This window comes from Melospiza melodia, chromosome 2 (assembly GCF_035770615.1).
Source record: "Melospiza melodia melodia isolate bMelMel2 chromosome 2, bMelMel2.pri, whole genome shotgun sequence".
Taxonomy (NCBI): Eukaryota; Metazoa; Chordata; class Aves; order Passeriformes; family Passerellidae; genus Melospiza; species Melospiza melodia.
Window position 1 is genome coordinate 84,781,294 of NC_086195.1, and position 17,862 is coordinate 84,799,155.

General features: G+C 42.0%; 1 protein-coding gene and 1 long non-coding RNA gene across 10 annotated transcripts in view; one reads left to right on the forward strand and one right to left on the reverse strand.

Annotated features, from left to right (window-relative positions):
* The window catches only part of STARD13 (StAR related lipid transfer domain containing 13), a 284,737-nt gene that overhangs the window by 10,437 nt on the left and 256,438 nt on the right, over window positions 1–17,862 (reverse strand). For all 8 annotated transcript variants that reach the window (XM_063149149.1, XM_063149150.1, XM_063149151.1 and 5 more), the window contains 6 exons: window positions 17,585–17,648; window positions 11,464–12,842; window positions 9,829–10,002; window positions 7,624–7,783; window positions 3,419–3,617; window positions 100–307 (listed from right to left, as the gene is read on the reverse strand). In XM_063149149.1, the coding sequence (XP_063005219.1) occupies window positions 100–307; window positions 3,419–3,617; window positions 7,624–7,783; window positions 9,829–10,002; window positions 11,464–12,842; window positions 17,585–17,648 (2,184 nt within the window). The remainder of the gene's footprint in view (window positions 1–99; window positions 308–3,418; window positions 3,618–7,623; window positions 7,784–9,828; window positions 10,003–11,463; window positions 12,843–17,584; window positions 17,649–17,862) is intronic.
* LOC134414497 (uncharacterized) overlaps window positions 934–17,862 on the forward strand; it is a 33,681-nt gene continuing 16,752 nt past the window's right edge. Inside the window, exons 1-2 of one of the 2 annotated variants that reach the window (XR_010026757.1) lie at window positions 934–1,260; window positions 4,438–4,590. This is a non-coding gene — a long non-coding RNA (uncharacterized LOC134414497). The remainder of the gene's footprint in view (window positions 1,261–4,437; window positions 4,591–17,862) is intronic. The other variant, XR_010026756.1, reaches the window with a different exon arrangement.

A 17,862-nucleotide genomic window follows, 5' to 3' on the forward strand; every position in this document is an offset into this window, starting at 1 on the left:
CTGGAAAGCAGATGGCTTGGAAAATTTTTCCTGCATACCACTGAAAGTATCACTCCGTATTCAGGATGTGACTATTTATAATGCTGAGAAGAAACATACCTTGGAGAGCTTTCTTTCTTCACTATATTGAGATGGAAGAGGGAAGGGGCCAGACAAACAGCGATGTTCATGGGAGTCATCTGATTTTCCTCCACGGAGGTGACGTCGCTGAGGAAGCAGAGCAGGGTCTGCAGCACCTCCCTGTTCTCGTCGGCCATGAGCATGATGGCCGCCTGCACCGCCTGCAGCCGCTGCTCCTTGGGGACATCTGCCAGGGAGCAAGGGACGGCCAGGGGTCAGTTGTCAGATCAGGTAAGGGGACAGAGAGATAAAGCTACCACAGACATTCACAGCCCCCTCTGTGCTCAAACCCCGCGCAGAGGTGGTGCTCAGAGACGTGTTTCAGCGGTGGGCCTGGCAGCGTTGGGTTAGTGCTTGACTCACAGAGGTCTTTCCCGACCTTAGTGATGGCTTAGTGAAGAGGCAGATGACAGGAGACCAAGGGGAACAGATCAGCTGGTCCTGATCTGCTCCTCCTTCTGCTCCTCCACAAAGCACAGCTTCTCTTGCCAGTGTTTGGCATTTCTCTGTTTGTCTGAAGGCCTGCTCCCAAGAAAGACACTGGGCTTCATTTGAAGTTTATGAAGGGAGAAGACTACTCAGTACTTACAGCTTGAAATGGTATTTTTCAGGGTTTCTTTGTCCCCTGGCAAGACAGAAGTTTAAGTCTTAGGGAAGCTTTGGGAACGCTTAGATTTGTGTCCTAAACTGTAGAAGAGTTTAATGGAAGAAGTAGTGGAAATGCTTAAATAGCACCTCAGACAGATTCATTTCAAAAACTACCATAAGTTCTCTCAGTTTGGACTTTGAGTCCTCCTCTGGGTATTACATACTCTCTGTAATTGAGTGGAAAAAGAACAAAAGCAGATTTACAGTAGAGGGAACAGCCAGCTTTTAAGATTTGACTGCTAGCCTTCTACAAGCACTTTATTTTAAAAGCTTTCAGACATGAAAGACAAAATGAACACAGCTTAATACTTCTAAAGTTTCTGAAAGCAGCAAGGCCAGGTTTTTCTGAGAAGTCAGGGGAGCCTTTGCTAAATCCATGCCCTGTGTCTTTTCTTCCCAGGACACCTTCTGGTAATCCCTCCCTCCCCTTTATTGTTGCTCTGATGGGTCTGGTACATGAAGCAGAAGACCAGCCAGTGCTTCAAGTCACAGGTAAACATTAAACAACTGGGAGTTTTAGGAAAATGGAGAAAGTTTCATCAATGGTATGCTGTATAGACTACTACACTACTAATCTCATCCCAAATCCTATGTGTTACGGTAATTCAAGCCATTCTGGATACATGAAAGAGGTCTTGGATATATGAAAAATATCTTCAGCGAGTCCCAGAAAATCAGAAATCTCCTGCCAATACACTAGGAGAGGGGAATCTCTCCTAGTAACTTCACATTAACAATTTGTTAAACAGAACAAAGGGCAAGAAAAAGTCTCAGCTACAGATTAGTTTAATTGCAGATGTTATGAAATACTATTGGTATCCCAGAAATTTTCAACATTTTTCTTTCTGTGAAAGGAATTTTGTCAGTACTGTCTGAAACAGAAAAATATATTTGTTGTTGGTCACGTGGAAAAAAAATCCTTGCTACTCATTCTTAATCCAAACACTATTTTCTGATGCCTACAGAGCCCATTTTTTCTTGTTCCTACCTTGGTTTAAAGAGACTCATCCTCAAGTCTTTCTGAAAACCTTTAACTCCTAGTGTATTTTAGCAATCTTAACTCATTTAACTCACCTTTTCCCCTTCTCTCTGGAAGAGAAGTTCTTCAGATTTCCTGCTGCAGCACCACACAGGCATTACAGAATCAGCCCATGCCTCCCTCTTTTTATATTTTTTGTTGGCTGTTTCCCCATTCAGCCTCATGTCTTGGAAAAGGGCAGCCCTCTGGCTACAGACCTGCTTATGCTGATGCCACTGGGATCTGCCATCTCTGTTTTCCTGGAGCAAGGGGGTAATTTACTTGCAGTCTCTTCTGTGCAAAGAGACATCCCCAGTTTTCATCAAGCAGTAATTTGGAGGTGATTTGTTTCCAAGGACATGCAGAACATGTCCTTGCAGTGGATAATCTTCTCCTTGGCCACCTCCCCATGGAAATAATTGTGACTGCCATTTTATTAGCAGCCAGAATTCCTGTTGCTTTTCTGAACAAGATTATTAATGTGTGTGCAGGCAGACAACTTGTGAGCAGGAAAGGAGAAGGGGAAGTGATGGTCCAGGGCTGGGCACCAACTCTTGCAGTTAACTTTTGTCCCAAGACACCACGTACAGCCAAACCCACTGAATTTATTTGCAGTGCTGTCTCTCACATGCAGAATCCAGCGCTCTCTACCAGCTACAGACACTGTGGTGGTAAATTCATTAGTGACTGCATGCCACAGACAGATTTTTACAGTAAAGAGAAGCAGCGGAAGTATCTGAGATTCTTAAGCACTGGGATTACACAGTGTTTTAAAATGGCTTTCTATTGTTTTGGCAGCTGAAACATCTGCAAGTGAAAAGACTAGACACACTTCTCTTTAGTGCTTCCAATTATTTGGCTTAGGCTGGCTGCATCTGCCAGAGTGCTGGCTGACTGGCCCTCATAATGGACACTGTCAGGAAAAAACTCTAATTCCTCTGGCTGTTCAGTGTTTTCCTCACTGTTTATTTCTCCCTCAGTCTGGAGAAGAGATACACAGTCATTTCCTGATTCACAGGGACTTTCATTATTCTGATGCATCTCAGATTTTTCGGAAGATTGCTTATGCTGGAAAGAAAAGAAGAAATCCCCTGGTTTCTTTCTTTCTTTCTCTATGAGTTCTTTACATAGAGCTTATGATCTACATGAAGGCAGCTTGTTTTTGCATGTACGTTTTATTGCCTATTATGAAAAAGCAAATAATCAGAAGCCACAGCAAGGACGGGGAACTACAGAGACACATATAAATACCACTTCTCCATGCTCAGAAGACTCATTTATATTGAGAATAAATGCATGAAATGGGCCCACAGTTTAAAGAAATCTAACAAAAATATGAGACAAAATATGTCTTCATGGGCTTTGTGTCCAGAAGCCTGTTTTTCTGTCTTCTTTCTGGTTGTGAGGCTGGTATGAAGATTGTATTTTCATTAAATTTGACACTGAAATGTTTAGATGATTCTAAAGACCTGTTAGTGAAAGATTTTGAGGGAAGAGGGGTTTTTTATATCTCAAAGCCTAGCAGAAAGAAACCTATCCAGTGTTAACATGCCAAAAATATTTACAGTATATTACTATATAACAATTTCTAATTATTTATAATAAGAGAAATATGTAGAAATATCAACTTACATTGATAGATGTGCAGAAAAGTCTCTCCTAGTTTACTTGTGAGGAGGGGTTCTGGCAAGTCCCTGAAGAATTGCTTGACCATGTCAGCCACATCATATGCTGACTGGTCCTCATAGCTGACGTTTTCTGGGGAGCTCTCGTTCATCTGGCGCAGGGCCTGGATTCGGGATTTCACTCCAGATTTCCGAAACAGACCCACCTACAAACATACCACATTGACTTGGGTAAAGGGGAAAGTGGCACTTGAAGAATATATCTGTGGTATATACATTCATGTGTGGGACTTGGATCATGACCAAAGCTTGGGTTGCTTATTTCATTCTAGGCAAGGAGGACGAAAATGTGCAGATGCAATTGATGGTCCTACAAGTCCTGCAGACAAGCACAGGCCCCCACAGAAGGATTGCAGGGGTTAATAATGCTGCTGCTCTTTTTCCCATTCTAGAGAGAGGGTTCAGACTGCCTTGTGGTTTCTCTGCTGCCTGAGAAGTTTAAGCAAGATGCTCTGCTGATATGAATCAGCCTGGCTTGCTTGGCTTGGGTGACTGACTGTTGATTTACTCCAGCTGAGAATCTGGCCCCTCATGTTTATTTGGGTATATATTTTGAAGACTAACAGGAAAATATTATGCTTAGCTAAGTAATAAATGCTGTGACAAAAGATTAGTACTTCCTAGTAGAGCTTTAAAATCAAGATTAAATGTGTTTTTTCCCTTTCATGTTCTCTGCTTCCAAGAGTTCTCCCAAATCCCACTGAAAAGTCCAGTTCGAGAGTGGGGGCCACGGAGGGATTACTTGTGCAGTGTCACTAAGATACATTTTTATCCTGTTTGCTTTCTGTTTTGAAAGGAAGTGGTAATTCTTCAAATAATGCCTTCAAGGCAGGGCTGCCCTTTCTTGTCCTTCTCCACCCGTGGAATTCCCCCCGGGGTGAATTCCTGCGCCTCAACCACATTATTTATTCCCAAGTGAGTTTACAGTGTTTCATTTGGGAAGTGTTAACACTGTTTTCCCTTCAGTTTTGCAGGGAAAAAGGTGAAACATTGAGAGAGACCTATGGGAAAGGCCCATTTCCAGTTGGGAATTATAGACCCTTTTTCCTCTGTGGTTGCTGTCTCGCTGGTGATTCGTGCAGCTTCCTGCATGGGACAGTCGATCAACAAACAGTAAAGGTAAGGGAATCATGCCTTCAGCCTTCTTCCCCTTACTTCTGAGCACGAAGCAGCACAGAGTTCACAGAGGACCCTCCTCTCTCTAGAACACCTCCCATGCTCACCGGAGGGTATTTAGGCCCTCGGTTAATGTGCATATTCATGACACTAATTACACAGATCACAGCTCTACCAGGGGCTATATTTATTTAATTACTTCTATGGAGAGGAACTGCTGCACCAGACTGGCTGTGAGGCAGCTCTTCTGTGTCTTCTTACTGATGAATTTAGTGTCACTTGAGAGCTAAATTTATGTACAGGAAGTAGAGAACTGGAGCTCTGTATTTATGATCCCAAGTGAAGCTCTGATCTTCTTCCTGACAAGAGCGTACAAGAAAGAACATCCAGCTCTTTTCATCTGGTTTTCCCTTTCCCTTTCTCTTCTTCTTTTTAAATGCCTTTTCCTCTTAGAAATGTGTGCTGAAGATGAAGAAGATGGACTAGCTAATTGTGCCCAAAAGATGGACTAGCTAATTCTGTCCAAAAAATAAGGTTTTGGCTTGCAGTAGATAAATGTCAGACCACAGGCTCAGTTCTCTCCTTTTGATGGAAAGTGTTCTTGCTGGTATAAACAACCATTAAAAACTTCTAGATAAGTCTGATTTGAGAGGTCAGATGTCAAATCTCACCCATGCAATCTCCAGCTGCACATCATTCTACTGCTCTTGATCTCTGTTTAAAGACATTTATCCAAACTCCAATTTCCTTTTTTTTTATTAATGGAAAAAATTAATAATTAATCAAAAGAGTCTTCGCTCAATAGAGAAAGATGTTTTAGGCTTTGTTATGCATTATTACAGACTTGTTCAGTAAATAAAAAGGGACTAAAAATCCAGAGGTTAGTCTGCCCCAATCTCTTTACTATCTTCATGCTGCATGTATCATCTTCCCCATAAGCAGCTGTATGATGCATGACAGAAATAAAGATGCAGTTGGAAAAGGTAAAGCAGTTTCTCTTTCACAAAGTGAAACTGAATTACATATCCTACATAGGCCCTGTGGGGCTTCTCATGCCAGTTTAGGGATTTCAGTGGCAGGAGCCAGACCCTGCAATGGTTTAGAGCAACCACAACTTTGCCAAGAGTGTGCAGTAGAAGCTCTGACACCTGTTCTGAACTCTAGCCCACCTTCTGCAGTGCGCAGGAGAGACACAGAAGCAAGATGCTGAGGTTACCCAGGTCTCTGTCCAGGCATTAGCAGACTTTGAATTAAATGGGAACAAAGGGAGTAACTGTAAAGCAGAGGAGCTGAACTGCCTGGAATGTTTTTGCCTAGAAAGGTTTTTGGTGAAAAGATATTTTAAAGGACACCAATTTGTAGTTCTCCTCCTTCTTTTTTTTAATCAGTATTTTCCCAATTTTACTCTAAGAAGAAACCACAGCTGAACTGACATTCACAGAGCTCTGCTGCTTCCCAGCCTGTAAACACAAATGGAGCAGACAGTTGTTTGAGGCTTCCAACACCTTTTAATTGCCTCAAGTCTCTCAAGAGCGTTTTCTTTCTCCTTTGTACTCCCTTTTACATTCTCCCCACTTAATCCTCTCACTTCTCTTTCTTCCTCTGGCTCTGCCTCTTAGCTGGCAAGCCCATCTCTATCCATACATCTCCTGTTCCTCTTATTTGGGCGTCTCCTCCTCCAATCTCATCACTAATTCCAGGCTTGCTGCATCACTTTTCTTCCTACACTGGCTTTCCACAGCTTTTACACAGCTTAGTACACAAACCCAGATGAGCACTGTGGCAACCAGGCATGTTAGCTCCTGAATATATCACTTCTACTTGTCTCCATGTATCTTTCCCTTTCATCCTCTTAATACATTTCTGACAAGCCTTCATCCCACCCCTCAGCTCCTGCACTACATATGGCTGGCAGAACTCAGCTCAGCTCACTTTAACACTGTGAGTTAGATGTCAAGGTCTGACCACTACAGGGTCCCTTTACAGAGAGAACTGACAGGAAGGACCTTTGTCTTTCCCACTGGCTGCAAAGGGAAGTGGTTGTGATTCACTGGAACGCCTTTAATTTTCAATTTCAGTTTTGGGGAAGATGACTGTCACCCAACAGAAATCCTGAACAGCAAACAGAATGGTGATTAGAAAATGTGAAGATTCAAAACAGACTAATTCCACCCTTTTCATGTGCTCAGAAAGCAGCAAAGTCTGCAGAGCAAAGCGCTGGTTGCTCCCTTTGAACTTACAAATATCTAAAGGCAGTTATGAAAGAGGTCATATCACATGAGGTCAGTAACAGTAGAGGACTGAACATAAACAGCCAGGGGGTTTCTCCCAGTCCTATGTTCATAAAAATATACATCCTCATCCTTAGGGGAAGAACAGTAAAAATATGATTAGTATGTCCCTCTGTAGCTAAAGGGAATAAAAAAAATCTGAAATACTTTGAGCATGAGGGTCTCCCAGCTGGCTTGTTGTAGCTAAGAACACTATAAAAGGCAACGTACCATAATGGCTTTGGCATTGAACCCCTGCTGACCTAACTATCTGGATATATCTGACTCTGTCAACAGAATACTTGGAATATTTTGCTGAGTTTGCTCTCTATTCTTGGACTTTTCTGTCTTTGCTAAGTAAATAAAACCTTTCGTACCATATCTTGTGAAATTGTGAATGCAGTTAACCCTCAATGGCAACAGTCAAGCATAAGCAGTACAGATTTGTGTAGAAGTGGGGAGTCCTGATCCCTTTCCAGGTTTCGTTCAATATACATGAAGATCTCAAAATGTTCTTTGAAGTAGACTGTGGTATACAAATCAGCAGGACTGTTACAGCTACAAAATTTCAATAGATTAACTGGATACAAATCTCACAATGGAAAACTTTTAGTTTTGGCACCAACTATCAAATCACCAGAGGAGATTGAGGCCCAACATGAGAGATAATAATCTTCCAATAATCCTGGCACAAAAATGCTGACTGTTGCTTGCCTAAAGTGGCTTTTCAGAAAAAAAGAACAAGTCCATGGAGTAAAACTCCTACCTGGTCTAGACAGTTGCTCTGTAGGTAGCGCAGGGCTTGCTGTATGCTCTGGGGAAGAGGCTGCCCCGTTCTCTGGACATGAACTATCAGGGGCACACCAAAGACGTTCTTGTCCTTGTAGTCAGGGACTTTCATCCTCTTCATGAACTTTGGCACAGACCTGAAAATTAACACGAACAGGCTGCATGAAAAAATCAGGGTATTTACACACCTTCTGAATAACACTACTGACAGAAATTGGTAAGCGGGGCCTTTTTAAATAAAGATGGTGAAATAATGTTTAATGCACAATACACGGACACTTGAAAATTTGCATAATTGATTAATTTCTTAATGTCTATAACTGGATGGCCTCTGAGGTATAGCATAACAATCAGCTTTAACAAGAACCTCTTACTATGCAGGTGTCATCCAGCTGAAGCCAGTAAGATTTAAAGCATCTTTTAGGGACTCACAAGAATGGCAGAGCAAACCTGAGTGGAGAGGGTATCTGAGGGAAAAGGAGGTACTAACATGCTGATGATCTTTGATCTTCTACCAGTTACATGATTTAGTATTTCTATTGACTAAAATTTTACAATAAGAAATGATGGTGGGAAATCCCTATGTGTCAGATTCCTCCCTTGTGTTATATGATTTATTCTAGTTGAGTAACTTAAGTGAAAGCTGGTGAGCTTGCTTTCTTCAAAAAATTGAGATGAAAACAAGAACCAACTGGATTCCCTTTTTGGGAGTCATGACTGCCATGGAATTAAAAAAAAAAAGATGAATATGACCTGAATGTGACTAAGGGTTGTGTCATCTGTGTGGGAAGAAGTAAAAACTCATTTTAAATTACCTACTGAAGTACAGTGCGTAACTCTACAGCTATTTAAAGTGCCTCTCTTAAAAATCCTTAGAGACTGATTATAAAAACTGAAGAAATATCTTTCAGGATGGAAATCTTGTAGTAACAGTAGCACCTAGAATTTGTTGTATTCTAGTCTGCTTAATTGAAGTTGGGTAAGGTGAGATTCATTTCAGTGCAGATGCCAGCTAGCCACAGGGAGTACTCCTAAGGAGAGCAGTGAAATGGGGATTAATTTTACTGAATTTTAGTTATTTTACAGAGATTTAGAAAGAGTCAGCTGTCTGGGCTACTTCTATACCCACTCTAGAGAGAGACACCTCTGGAAGGTGACCAAAACCCTCACCCTTCGATATAATGGGCTGCTTTGGGGTCACCTGTCTCTTTCCTCTGACCACAAGCAGCCAACCTGACTTTCTCAGATTAGATTTATAACAGATTACTCTTTTAACTTTTCTTAATGACTGATGTCAGTGAGGTGAATCTCACATGTATCAATTGTATCTGTTTTTCCATTTCTAAGGGAAAACTTGTCATAACATAGCTCACAGATGAATTTAGCCGGATTTTGGGGAGGTCCTTTCAGCATGAAAATCACAATATAAATATCAAGTCATACTGTATCTGGACTGGGTGCCTCAGTGTATTAGGGAAAGATTCTGTCATCGTTTTGATTATTTCTCAGATACTTTCAAACTCTTATCCATGCCCATTTCCATTTCTGGTGTACCTCAATCTGTGGGGCCCACCAGGGTTTGTGTACCATGAAACACGCAGGTTTCTGTAGAGAAGGAGCCACAGAGTGAGCATTCACATCCATGTGTGCTTCCCTCCACTGCCTGAGTGACCAGGTAGCTGTCACAGCTGCCAGGGCTGCCAGCTCCCTCTAATACAGGTCCAGGCCTAGGCCAAAGCCTGCATCTTTGATTTCTAGAGAAAAGCCCCATAACTATTCTAACCCTTCTTTTAAAGCACAAACAAAGCAATATCAAACACATGAAGCAGCAGCTGTTTCTTTTCGAATCACCAAATGAATACTGGGTAGGACTTACTGTAAACTTTTCCTACTTTATAGTCACTCTCTCCTATTCCTGTTTATTTTTCTGGAACTGTAGCATTGTTCAAAAGGCCAGGGTTGTCTCTCTGTTAGAGCACAGGAATGAAGCCAGATTTCCAGGATCTATTTCTCACTCTGCCAACGAGCCATGAGGCAGCAATGGATTAAAAGGGACAGTTTCAAATACCACAATTGAAGTCAATGGTTCCTTCTAATTCCATTTATTTACCAACAGAGTAACAGAATTAGGAGAAGCTATTTTCTTCTAAAAAGTCTCCTTCCAGTTAGCAGTGGTACTCACCAGGTCCAGCCATGTTTGTTTGACATTGAGTACTTTTCCATGATGGCAGTGAGTCGAAGCAGAGAGAATTTTTGCAGTAGATTCAGCTGGGCTGCTGACTGGTTGCTAATGTGAAGTGATGCAATGGAGCGGCTCAGGCGATGAGAGATTTGGAAACTCTGCCATCGTAACTGCCTTTAGCAAAAGAAACGATAGAAAAATCAGAGAACTGCTTTGGCTGGGCAGAAAAGATGGTGTACTGTGAGATAGGACTGGGCAATGTATAAAACATACATAAACACACACATAAGTGATGGCTTGTGGTGTGAAAAGAAAGAAAATTTACCTTGGAGATAAATACAACAATTTAGTCAAATCTCTTTTAATTTCATAAATGCCCAAGTTTTGTTGTTTTAACATTAGAATCTCAAGTGGGTGTGGGTCCTGTCCATATACTTGGGGAAGCAGTGCTGCCTGCTATGGTCTTCAGCCCACGCACTTCCAACAGGATGTGGGAGATTCAGAGACAAATGTTCTTTGCCTGACTCAGAGCTGGTGTTTGATGCCTAGCCCCTCATCTCCCAGGGGACTGACCTGACCACTGAGGTATTTGGAGATGAGGTTCTCCAAACAGTTCTGTTATTAAATGCTGAAGGACTTTTTTGAAAAAGGATTAAACCCTGTGTCTCCTTAGCTGGAGCCAAAACCACCAAGCTATTGAACCATTCACATCTTTTTACTCCAATGCACTTTCTCTGTATACTGGATTCATCAGAAAAAAACCCCTAATCTTATTTTCATATTTCACTAAATATAAGTTCTGACTCAAATCCTAAAAACTTTGTCACTGCTCATTTACTCAATAGTTTCCTCCAGTCCACTTTCACTTTTGTGGTGGTGGTGAGCAAGCACAGGCAGCAGCAAACCATGGCATGGCAGAGTCCTCTGTGAGGGTGCAACAAGACTGACAGCAGATCAGAAGATACCAGTATTATCAGAAATACCAGTGTCAGAAAATACTAGATATGTTCTCTCTGCTTTGGCACTTTCAAAGCCACCCAACATGCAACAGTTTAGACCCACAAAAGCTTTTGCCCAGGAGCATTGGTACTTGGCTCAACAGGAGCTCATCACTCTGACTTAAAACATGTCTGTAAACTATCAACAAAATTCCACTTTTCACATTATTAAGAAGTCAGTCATTCACCATCATTTCATCCCACCCATGTAAGGGGCTGGGGCAGAATAGGGAGGTTCTCTTTGAGCACAAAGGGGCACATTTTTAAAGCAGATCAGTTCATTAAAAAGTGCATAAAGCTACAGATTCATAAAGACCTGAGTGCATAACTTGGAAGCCAAATTAAAAATGCATCCGACAACATATACAGGGTATATGTAATCAATGGATCAAGGGATAAAAAAATGCCTTAGTTTGCTCTATTAAATGAATTCTGCATTGATTCCATGTAAAAATATCCACAGCAGGATGTCCTTTCCCTGAAAATCCCACCTTTCCCTGGGAAGTCCCCATCTCCATACAGGATGAACACCACTGTAATGGTACCCTGGGCCTTCTGACACCCAAGCTGAGAACCTCTGCTTCATTACATTGTATTTCACAGTCTATGGATTTGTATACAAAATTTCGCTACTTACCTGCTTGGCCTTGTGAGTGATGCTCCCACCCCAGAGTCCCTCCTGTCCCTAACACCAGTGGCTTCAGATTCATTCAGGGATGTTCCATCTCTGTCCATGTCGCTCGGGGTGGTCCGGCCATCAGACACAGAGTTTCCTTCAAAATCAAGAGTGATCTGTGTGGGCGACTGGAAAGGCAATGGTGGGGATTCCCTGACTGACACGTCACCAACCGGCAGACCTGGCAACACCTTCTTTGACCAGCCATCTACCACCTCCTGCAGTCCATTGACATGTTGCAAAATGTCATCTAACTGAGGAAAAAGGACATCCTTCTCTATGTCCAGGAGGTCCCCAGTGCTAGCATACAAGTGGGAACCTGGCACATTGTCATAAATACTAATTCTGCTCTCTTTAGGACAGCAAGCCATCAGGCCAGATTCCTTTGGAGTAGAGCAGTTCTGCTTTCCCAAAGAGATGCTGCCTGTCCTCCAGTTTACACTGTTACTGTTGTCTGTAGGTGAGAGGCTTTCGATGGAGAGTGCCTTTGGGAAGGTCCCTGGTTTGTGATCCTTGGGAATGTGCACAACCAAGTTCTCTTGGGAATGAAATTCATTTTTGCGGTTTTGGTCCACCACTTGCCGTAAGGCTGTTCCTGCCAGAACATCCAGGTCCTCCAGGTACATCCCACCTCTCTTGTTTGCTTCATGGCACTTGCGTTCCTTCAAACACGGCGTGCTCACCCCACTGCTGCTGTTTTCGGACTGGCTGCTGTCACTGCTGGATTTGGCAGAAGAGGGAAGCCCTCTTTTGACTGAATCTTGCCCCAAATTCTGGAGATCGCCATTGACTATCTGCACACAGTGCATGTCTTTCAAGGATTTTGGCTCAAACTGGAGAACTGGTCCACTGATCTCTAAAGGACCTGTTCTTCCTGAGCCTTTTAGCTTTCCATGCACAGCTTTTGCTTTCAGCGTCTCCATGCGTTTTAGAAAGGTTTTCGCTCTGGCTCGTGTTGGATTTTCATTCTTCAGGCCGTCCCTGGGGGACGGGGCGGTGTTTATTGCAGCGGAGTCCTGCAGCAGGGTGCTCTCCACATCGTGGCGGGCAGAGCAGTCACAGGCCTCCCTGGCAGCGCTGGTGGTGCCAGACTGGCTCCTGCTGTCACTGCCCCCACTGCTCTCGCTGTGAATCGATGAGAGCTCAGGCTCGCTCAGATCTGTAAGGACGCTCTCACTGCTTGTCGTGTTTTTCATTTTAATGTCCCCAGAAGAGCCATGTCTGTCAGACCAGTGAAGCAGAGCGTCAATGTCGTCCACCCGAGACCATCGTTTGCTGGTTCTTTGGAAAGTCCATTTATTACTGATAGCACAGAGATCTTCTTCATCTGAATCTTCACTCTGGAAAAAAAGCAAGTGGCACGTGTTAAAATTGTGTGCTTTAACTTGATATTTGAATTAATGAGATTGGGCTGCTCTAGGTGAGCAACAGGCAACAAAGTCTCTCTGAGCCAAGTTTATGGAAGGCTGGTCATCAGTCCTTTCATAACACCCTCTTTCATTCAATTGTAAAGACTGCAAATATCTTAAAAAGAAAGAAATAAAAGCCTGCTCCGTGTTAGGAGTCCCACTGATACCTCTTGGCTTCCATGGACTGCCTGTGCACTGAGTTCTGTAGGGCTGATGCTCACAGTGACTGTTTAGAAAAAAACCTTTTGAAAGGCCAAAGTAAAAGAATCCTATTTGCAGGGATGGTGTTAAGATACACATGGTAAAGACAGGGAAGTGGCTGGGTACTACAGCAGTGTGAGCCATTTAAAAATCCAAGACAGCAAATATCTGGTGCTGCACGTAGTTTGCAGTGAAAACTAAATACACATCTATAAACTTCATGAGCCAGATGCATCTGACAAGATTTATGTTTCAGGACTATAACAACAGATAAATAATAATGATGCTTAAAAAGCAATAAAAATATTTGGCAGTATTGCTTAGGGTGTGTCTGAGTGCAGGCAAAGGAAAGCAGAGAAGGCAGCCATGGGGGTGTGGGCAGGAGGAGCAGCCAGGCTCAGGCTGGGATGGGGCAGCATCTGCAGCTGAGGTGAGCTTTCCTACAGTGGGCAACCACTGTCTTCACTGCTGTCATCAGTAGAGGCACCCCAAACTTGATGACCTGCAGCATGCCCCACTGTCTCTGCCTTCCTTCAACCTCTTCCAAGGCAGCAGCACCCCACACCCTTTCTGGTCTCATTATGTTTAGGTAGCTCCAGGAGCTACTCTGCAATGCAGAAAACGTGTGCCTTGAAAAAAAATTTAGATAAAAAACCTGACCCTATGACATTCTTCTCATCCGTTTGCTCAAACAAAAAAGATACATCTTCAGCATGAAGGCCATAGTTGCTAATGAGTACCCTTTTCCTGACTTTGAACTGGACTTATACTGCATTATTCTTGTGCATTTGTTTTAAAGCAGAACAAACTAACTTCACCTACATGACATTCAAACAGCTCTTCACATTCTTGGAAGCAGTATGAAGGCAGTAAAATATGACAGGCTGTCAGACTAAAATGAGGTGCTAAACCAGAAAGACTATTTTGGGACTGGAAAAATTCTCATTTTAAAAGTCTATTATTAGAAGTATTTTTATATGAAGTTTTGATGGTAAAGTTATCTCCAATCTTTGACTAGATCTTTGCTGGCCTGTCTAATTGAAAAATGTAGACCAAACTTTACAAGAGCACCCAAAACCTTAAATAACATGAAACCTCAAAAGCTAGAGATTGGGATCAGTAGCGTGCCAGGTCTCACTGAAGCCATAAACTTTTGCCAGTTTATCACTCCAAGTCAGCCAGATGTTTTAGATTGTGTCCAAACCATAAAATAAAATGTAGCTGTGAAATTTTGGGTTTAGGCATTCCTCTTTCTTTTGTTAACATTGAGGTGTGCAGTGTTCCTGTGAGTTTACAGGAATGAATGGAGATCCTCATTCTGTGGCTTGTTAAAGAGAAAAACTGAGCACCTAGTGAAATATGAGGGAAGGGGCTAGAAAAGGCAAATACTGCTTTGGCCATTTTGTCTGCAGGAAAGAAATTGCACATCAGACAGTTCTACCTTTGTTTTAACTCCACAGCTTGCTGTATGCATATATGGACCAAAGGACTGCATAGCCTCAGGAACTTAAAAATCCATTTATTGTGGTCTTAGTAGTGCCACAAAGTAGATATTTTAAAAACCACAAGGGTACGTACTTTTAAATATTTAGCAGTGGTAATTATATCTACAAAGCATACCACTGCTGAAGCGTTGGTGGCACCAGCCAGCAGAATAAACATATTTTTAAAATTTGTTCTACATTGCAATATGCCAAAGGGACCTTAAAGAAGATTCTTGGCTGACACAAATCCCTGTAGCTGCACTGACATTACTGTATGAGCTGACAGGATTTAGCCTGTGTTTTCTACAAGCTGGAATCGATTAAAGTAGCCAAAGTGTTAGAGACATTGCAAAAAACACCAAGAAGAAAGCATAGAGCAGAAGACAGAAATAAAAATAAATTCAGTGGTAAATATACTTTAAATCAAAAATTTGTGGAGTTTTTATTTTGTGGGGCTTTTTTTGTGTTTTTGTTTGGTTTATTTGAGGGTTTTTTTTTTTACAAAGCAGAGATGAACAGAAATGGATATTGGTAGTAAACAAGTTTTTCCTCTAACCGCAGAAAAGACAGGATTACATTCTGCCCAAGAATCACTTAGAAAATACTTAGAGGCTTTTCAGCGTCAAAACTTGCAGCTCAATTAAATAAAGGCTTAGTTTTGGGTTCTTTTTAATTGATAAAGAAACATGCTTGTGTTTCATCAGAAGCAAAATCAGGCAAATATGAAATGAAATATCTGGATTCTGAGATACTGCCATGGTGACTCACTATGAATTCAGCTGCACTGTGAGTCCTATGACATACTGTGCTTTTCTTTTGATGAAATCAATAGAAATTCTGGAAGCCACAAACATCCTGAATGACCCACTGTTCTTGTCAGATATCTGAGTGTCCTGACAAACGAAACTTTCCAAAAAAAATGTTGAGAGCACTTAGCCCACCCACGTGTCACCAGCTAGGGGTACAGCGGATCAAGAGAAGGTCTGAAAGCAATGATTCATCTGACACAGGCAGAGCAGACATTTTGGAGCAGTGACTGTATATTCTACTGACCTGGGGTGAAATCAAGTGCACTGCTTTGGAGCATATTCAAAAGTCCAGTTAATACCATTATGTTTGGGAAGATGAGAAGGGACAAGTTTCTTGAGGAGTGATTGGTAACATTTGCCAAAGAGAAAGAGGTTTTGATTCACAGATTTGTCACAGCTGATTTAAAATAGTGCAGCTTTTTGACTGAGGGTGTACTTGCCTGAAATACAGAGGCATGCTAACAAAAGGCAAGTAGTGGATTTATTCGCGGTGGAATTCTGCCACATTTTTCCAGCTGGGGGCAGGAATTCTCATAAATCGACAGCTGCAGAAGGCAGTTAATCCAAAGGCTAATCTCTGTCTGTCCAAATTGCTTACAGACATATTTGCAACACATACATGAGCATTTCTGTTTGCATCTTGATGAAGCCAAGGGAAGACAGCAGCCCACAGTGGGAATGGTCTGGGTGGGAGAGTGGGCAGTAGGGAACGCTCCTGCTGAGCTGTCTTTCACAGGAACCTTGCCTGGCAGCTTGCTTGGCCATATTTTGGTGAATCATTCAAGCAGCTCAGCTAGTCCTGTGCATACCTGTTATGCTGAAGCTCCAAAGCTGGCTGACTTTGCATTTCATTATCTACAGCCAAAGATTTATTTAGTTTGGTGATCAATTTCAGACCCAGATTCTGGCTTTTACACTTGCATTTACATTTCCTCCTGTCAGCAGGCTCTCCCTCCTCTTCTCTCACCCACATTCTCTTCTACTTTCAGTTGCTCTGTATCTGTGGACTAAAATCTCCTCCAACTCCTCTTTGTCTACATTTTTCTGTGCTCAGCTTCTCTGTGGCCTTGTGCAGGTATGGACTCAACTAGCTTCTGTACCCTTGAAAGAGTACAAAGAAGTGCCATGTCTCTTCCACCACAAATTAGTGGTCATCTGCAAGGAGAGCAGCTGAGGACTTCAGTCCATTCAGAACAGGGAGGAGTGGCAGCAAAAAATTAATGAAAAACAAACATAACAAAAAAAAAATCCTCCCTTTTTAACACAACATAAAACCCAAGACAAAAACACCCCAAAACCATACACAGTGAAGTCCCTGCAGCTCTAGGGAATGGACAAAATAGAAGCTTAAGAGGCTAGTACACAAAGGAATAAGCAGATATGTGCCAAAGTGGGATATCTGGACATTAAAACCATCCTCTGTTCATGTTCCCTCAAACACTGAATAGAGTATGATGAGACTGAATTTGCAAAGACATCAAAAATTCAGCTCTTGGATTCAGTTTTTAAAGAGCACTAGAAAAACACTCTAGGAAGGAAAAACAGGAACCAAGATTTTTCAGAGTTGACAACTAGCATTGAACAACACTCAAGGACTTTGGGGAATTTGTGACCAGAAAACCAAACGTTCAACAGTTAATGCTGGGCATGTTACAAAACTCAAAATCAACAGGCTGTTTCTGCAGCCCTCACTGAAGCCCTTTATGCTCAGATAATTCCCATGTTACACAGGAGCTTGTAAGGATGACAGAGTTTATTTTCATATTCTTAACTGGGAAGAAGTCAGTACAAGAAACAAAGAAAAGCTGTTGTTTTCATCTGAGCAGCTTCCATTTTTTTTTGAGCAGGATTTTCTACTGTGGACTCATATGGCATTGACAAACAAGCCAGTCTAATGAAGCTTTCCTGTCTTTTCATCCACTAACTTTAATTGCACACATGTAGAGTTTAAGTACTGTGTGAGCCCTTCTAACACACGTAGTATTTACTCACATTTTCTATTCTATTCATGATTTCAAGATTCAGCAATTCACATTATTTATGCCTCCAGATAATGCTGACATGCATGTTCAAAGTAAAATAAACTTAACTTACTTTTAAGAGCATTTTACTAGATTAAAGGCTAGATTGGGATGGTCTTATCACAAAAGCCAGGGTATATTTGATGAAGTTCCCTTACCTTTTTTCTTTGGAAGTTCACATCGAGTTTCATTGAGGCGCACTTGTTCAGTGTGTTCAGTCGTCTGCAGGGCAAAGCAAATTCAAAAGATTAGCAGCCTCTGACTAAAGGGCATGATTTTTTGCAAGTTCAAAACATGCTCTCTTATCTTACTGTAGGGTGCCAACCACATATAACAGCTTCAGAAAGGATAGTGGTCACCTATTCCAGCTACATGACCACTACATGAAAGGGGACCCTTAGTTTCACTTTACTTGACAGCCAGGTTTGATAGATTG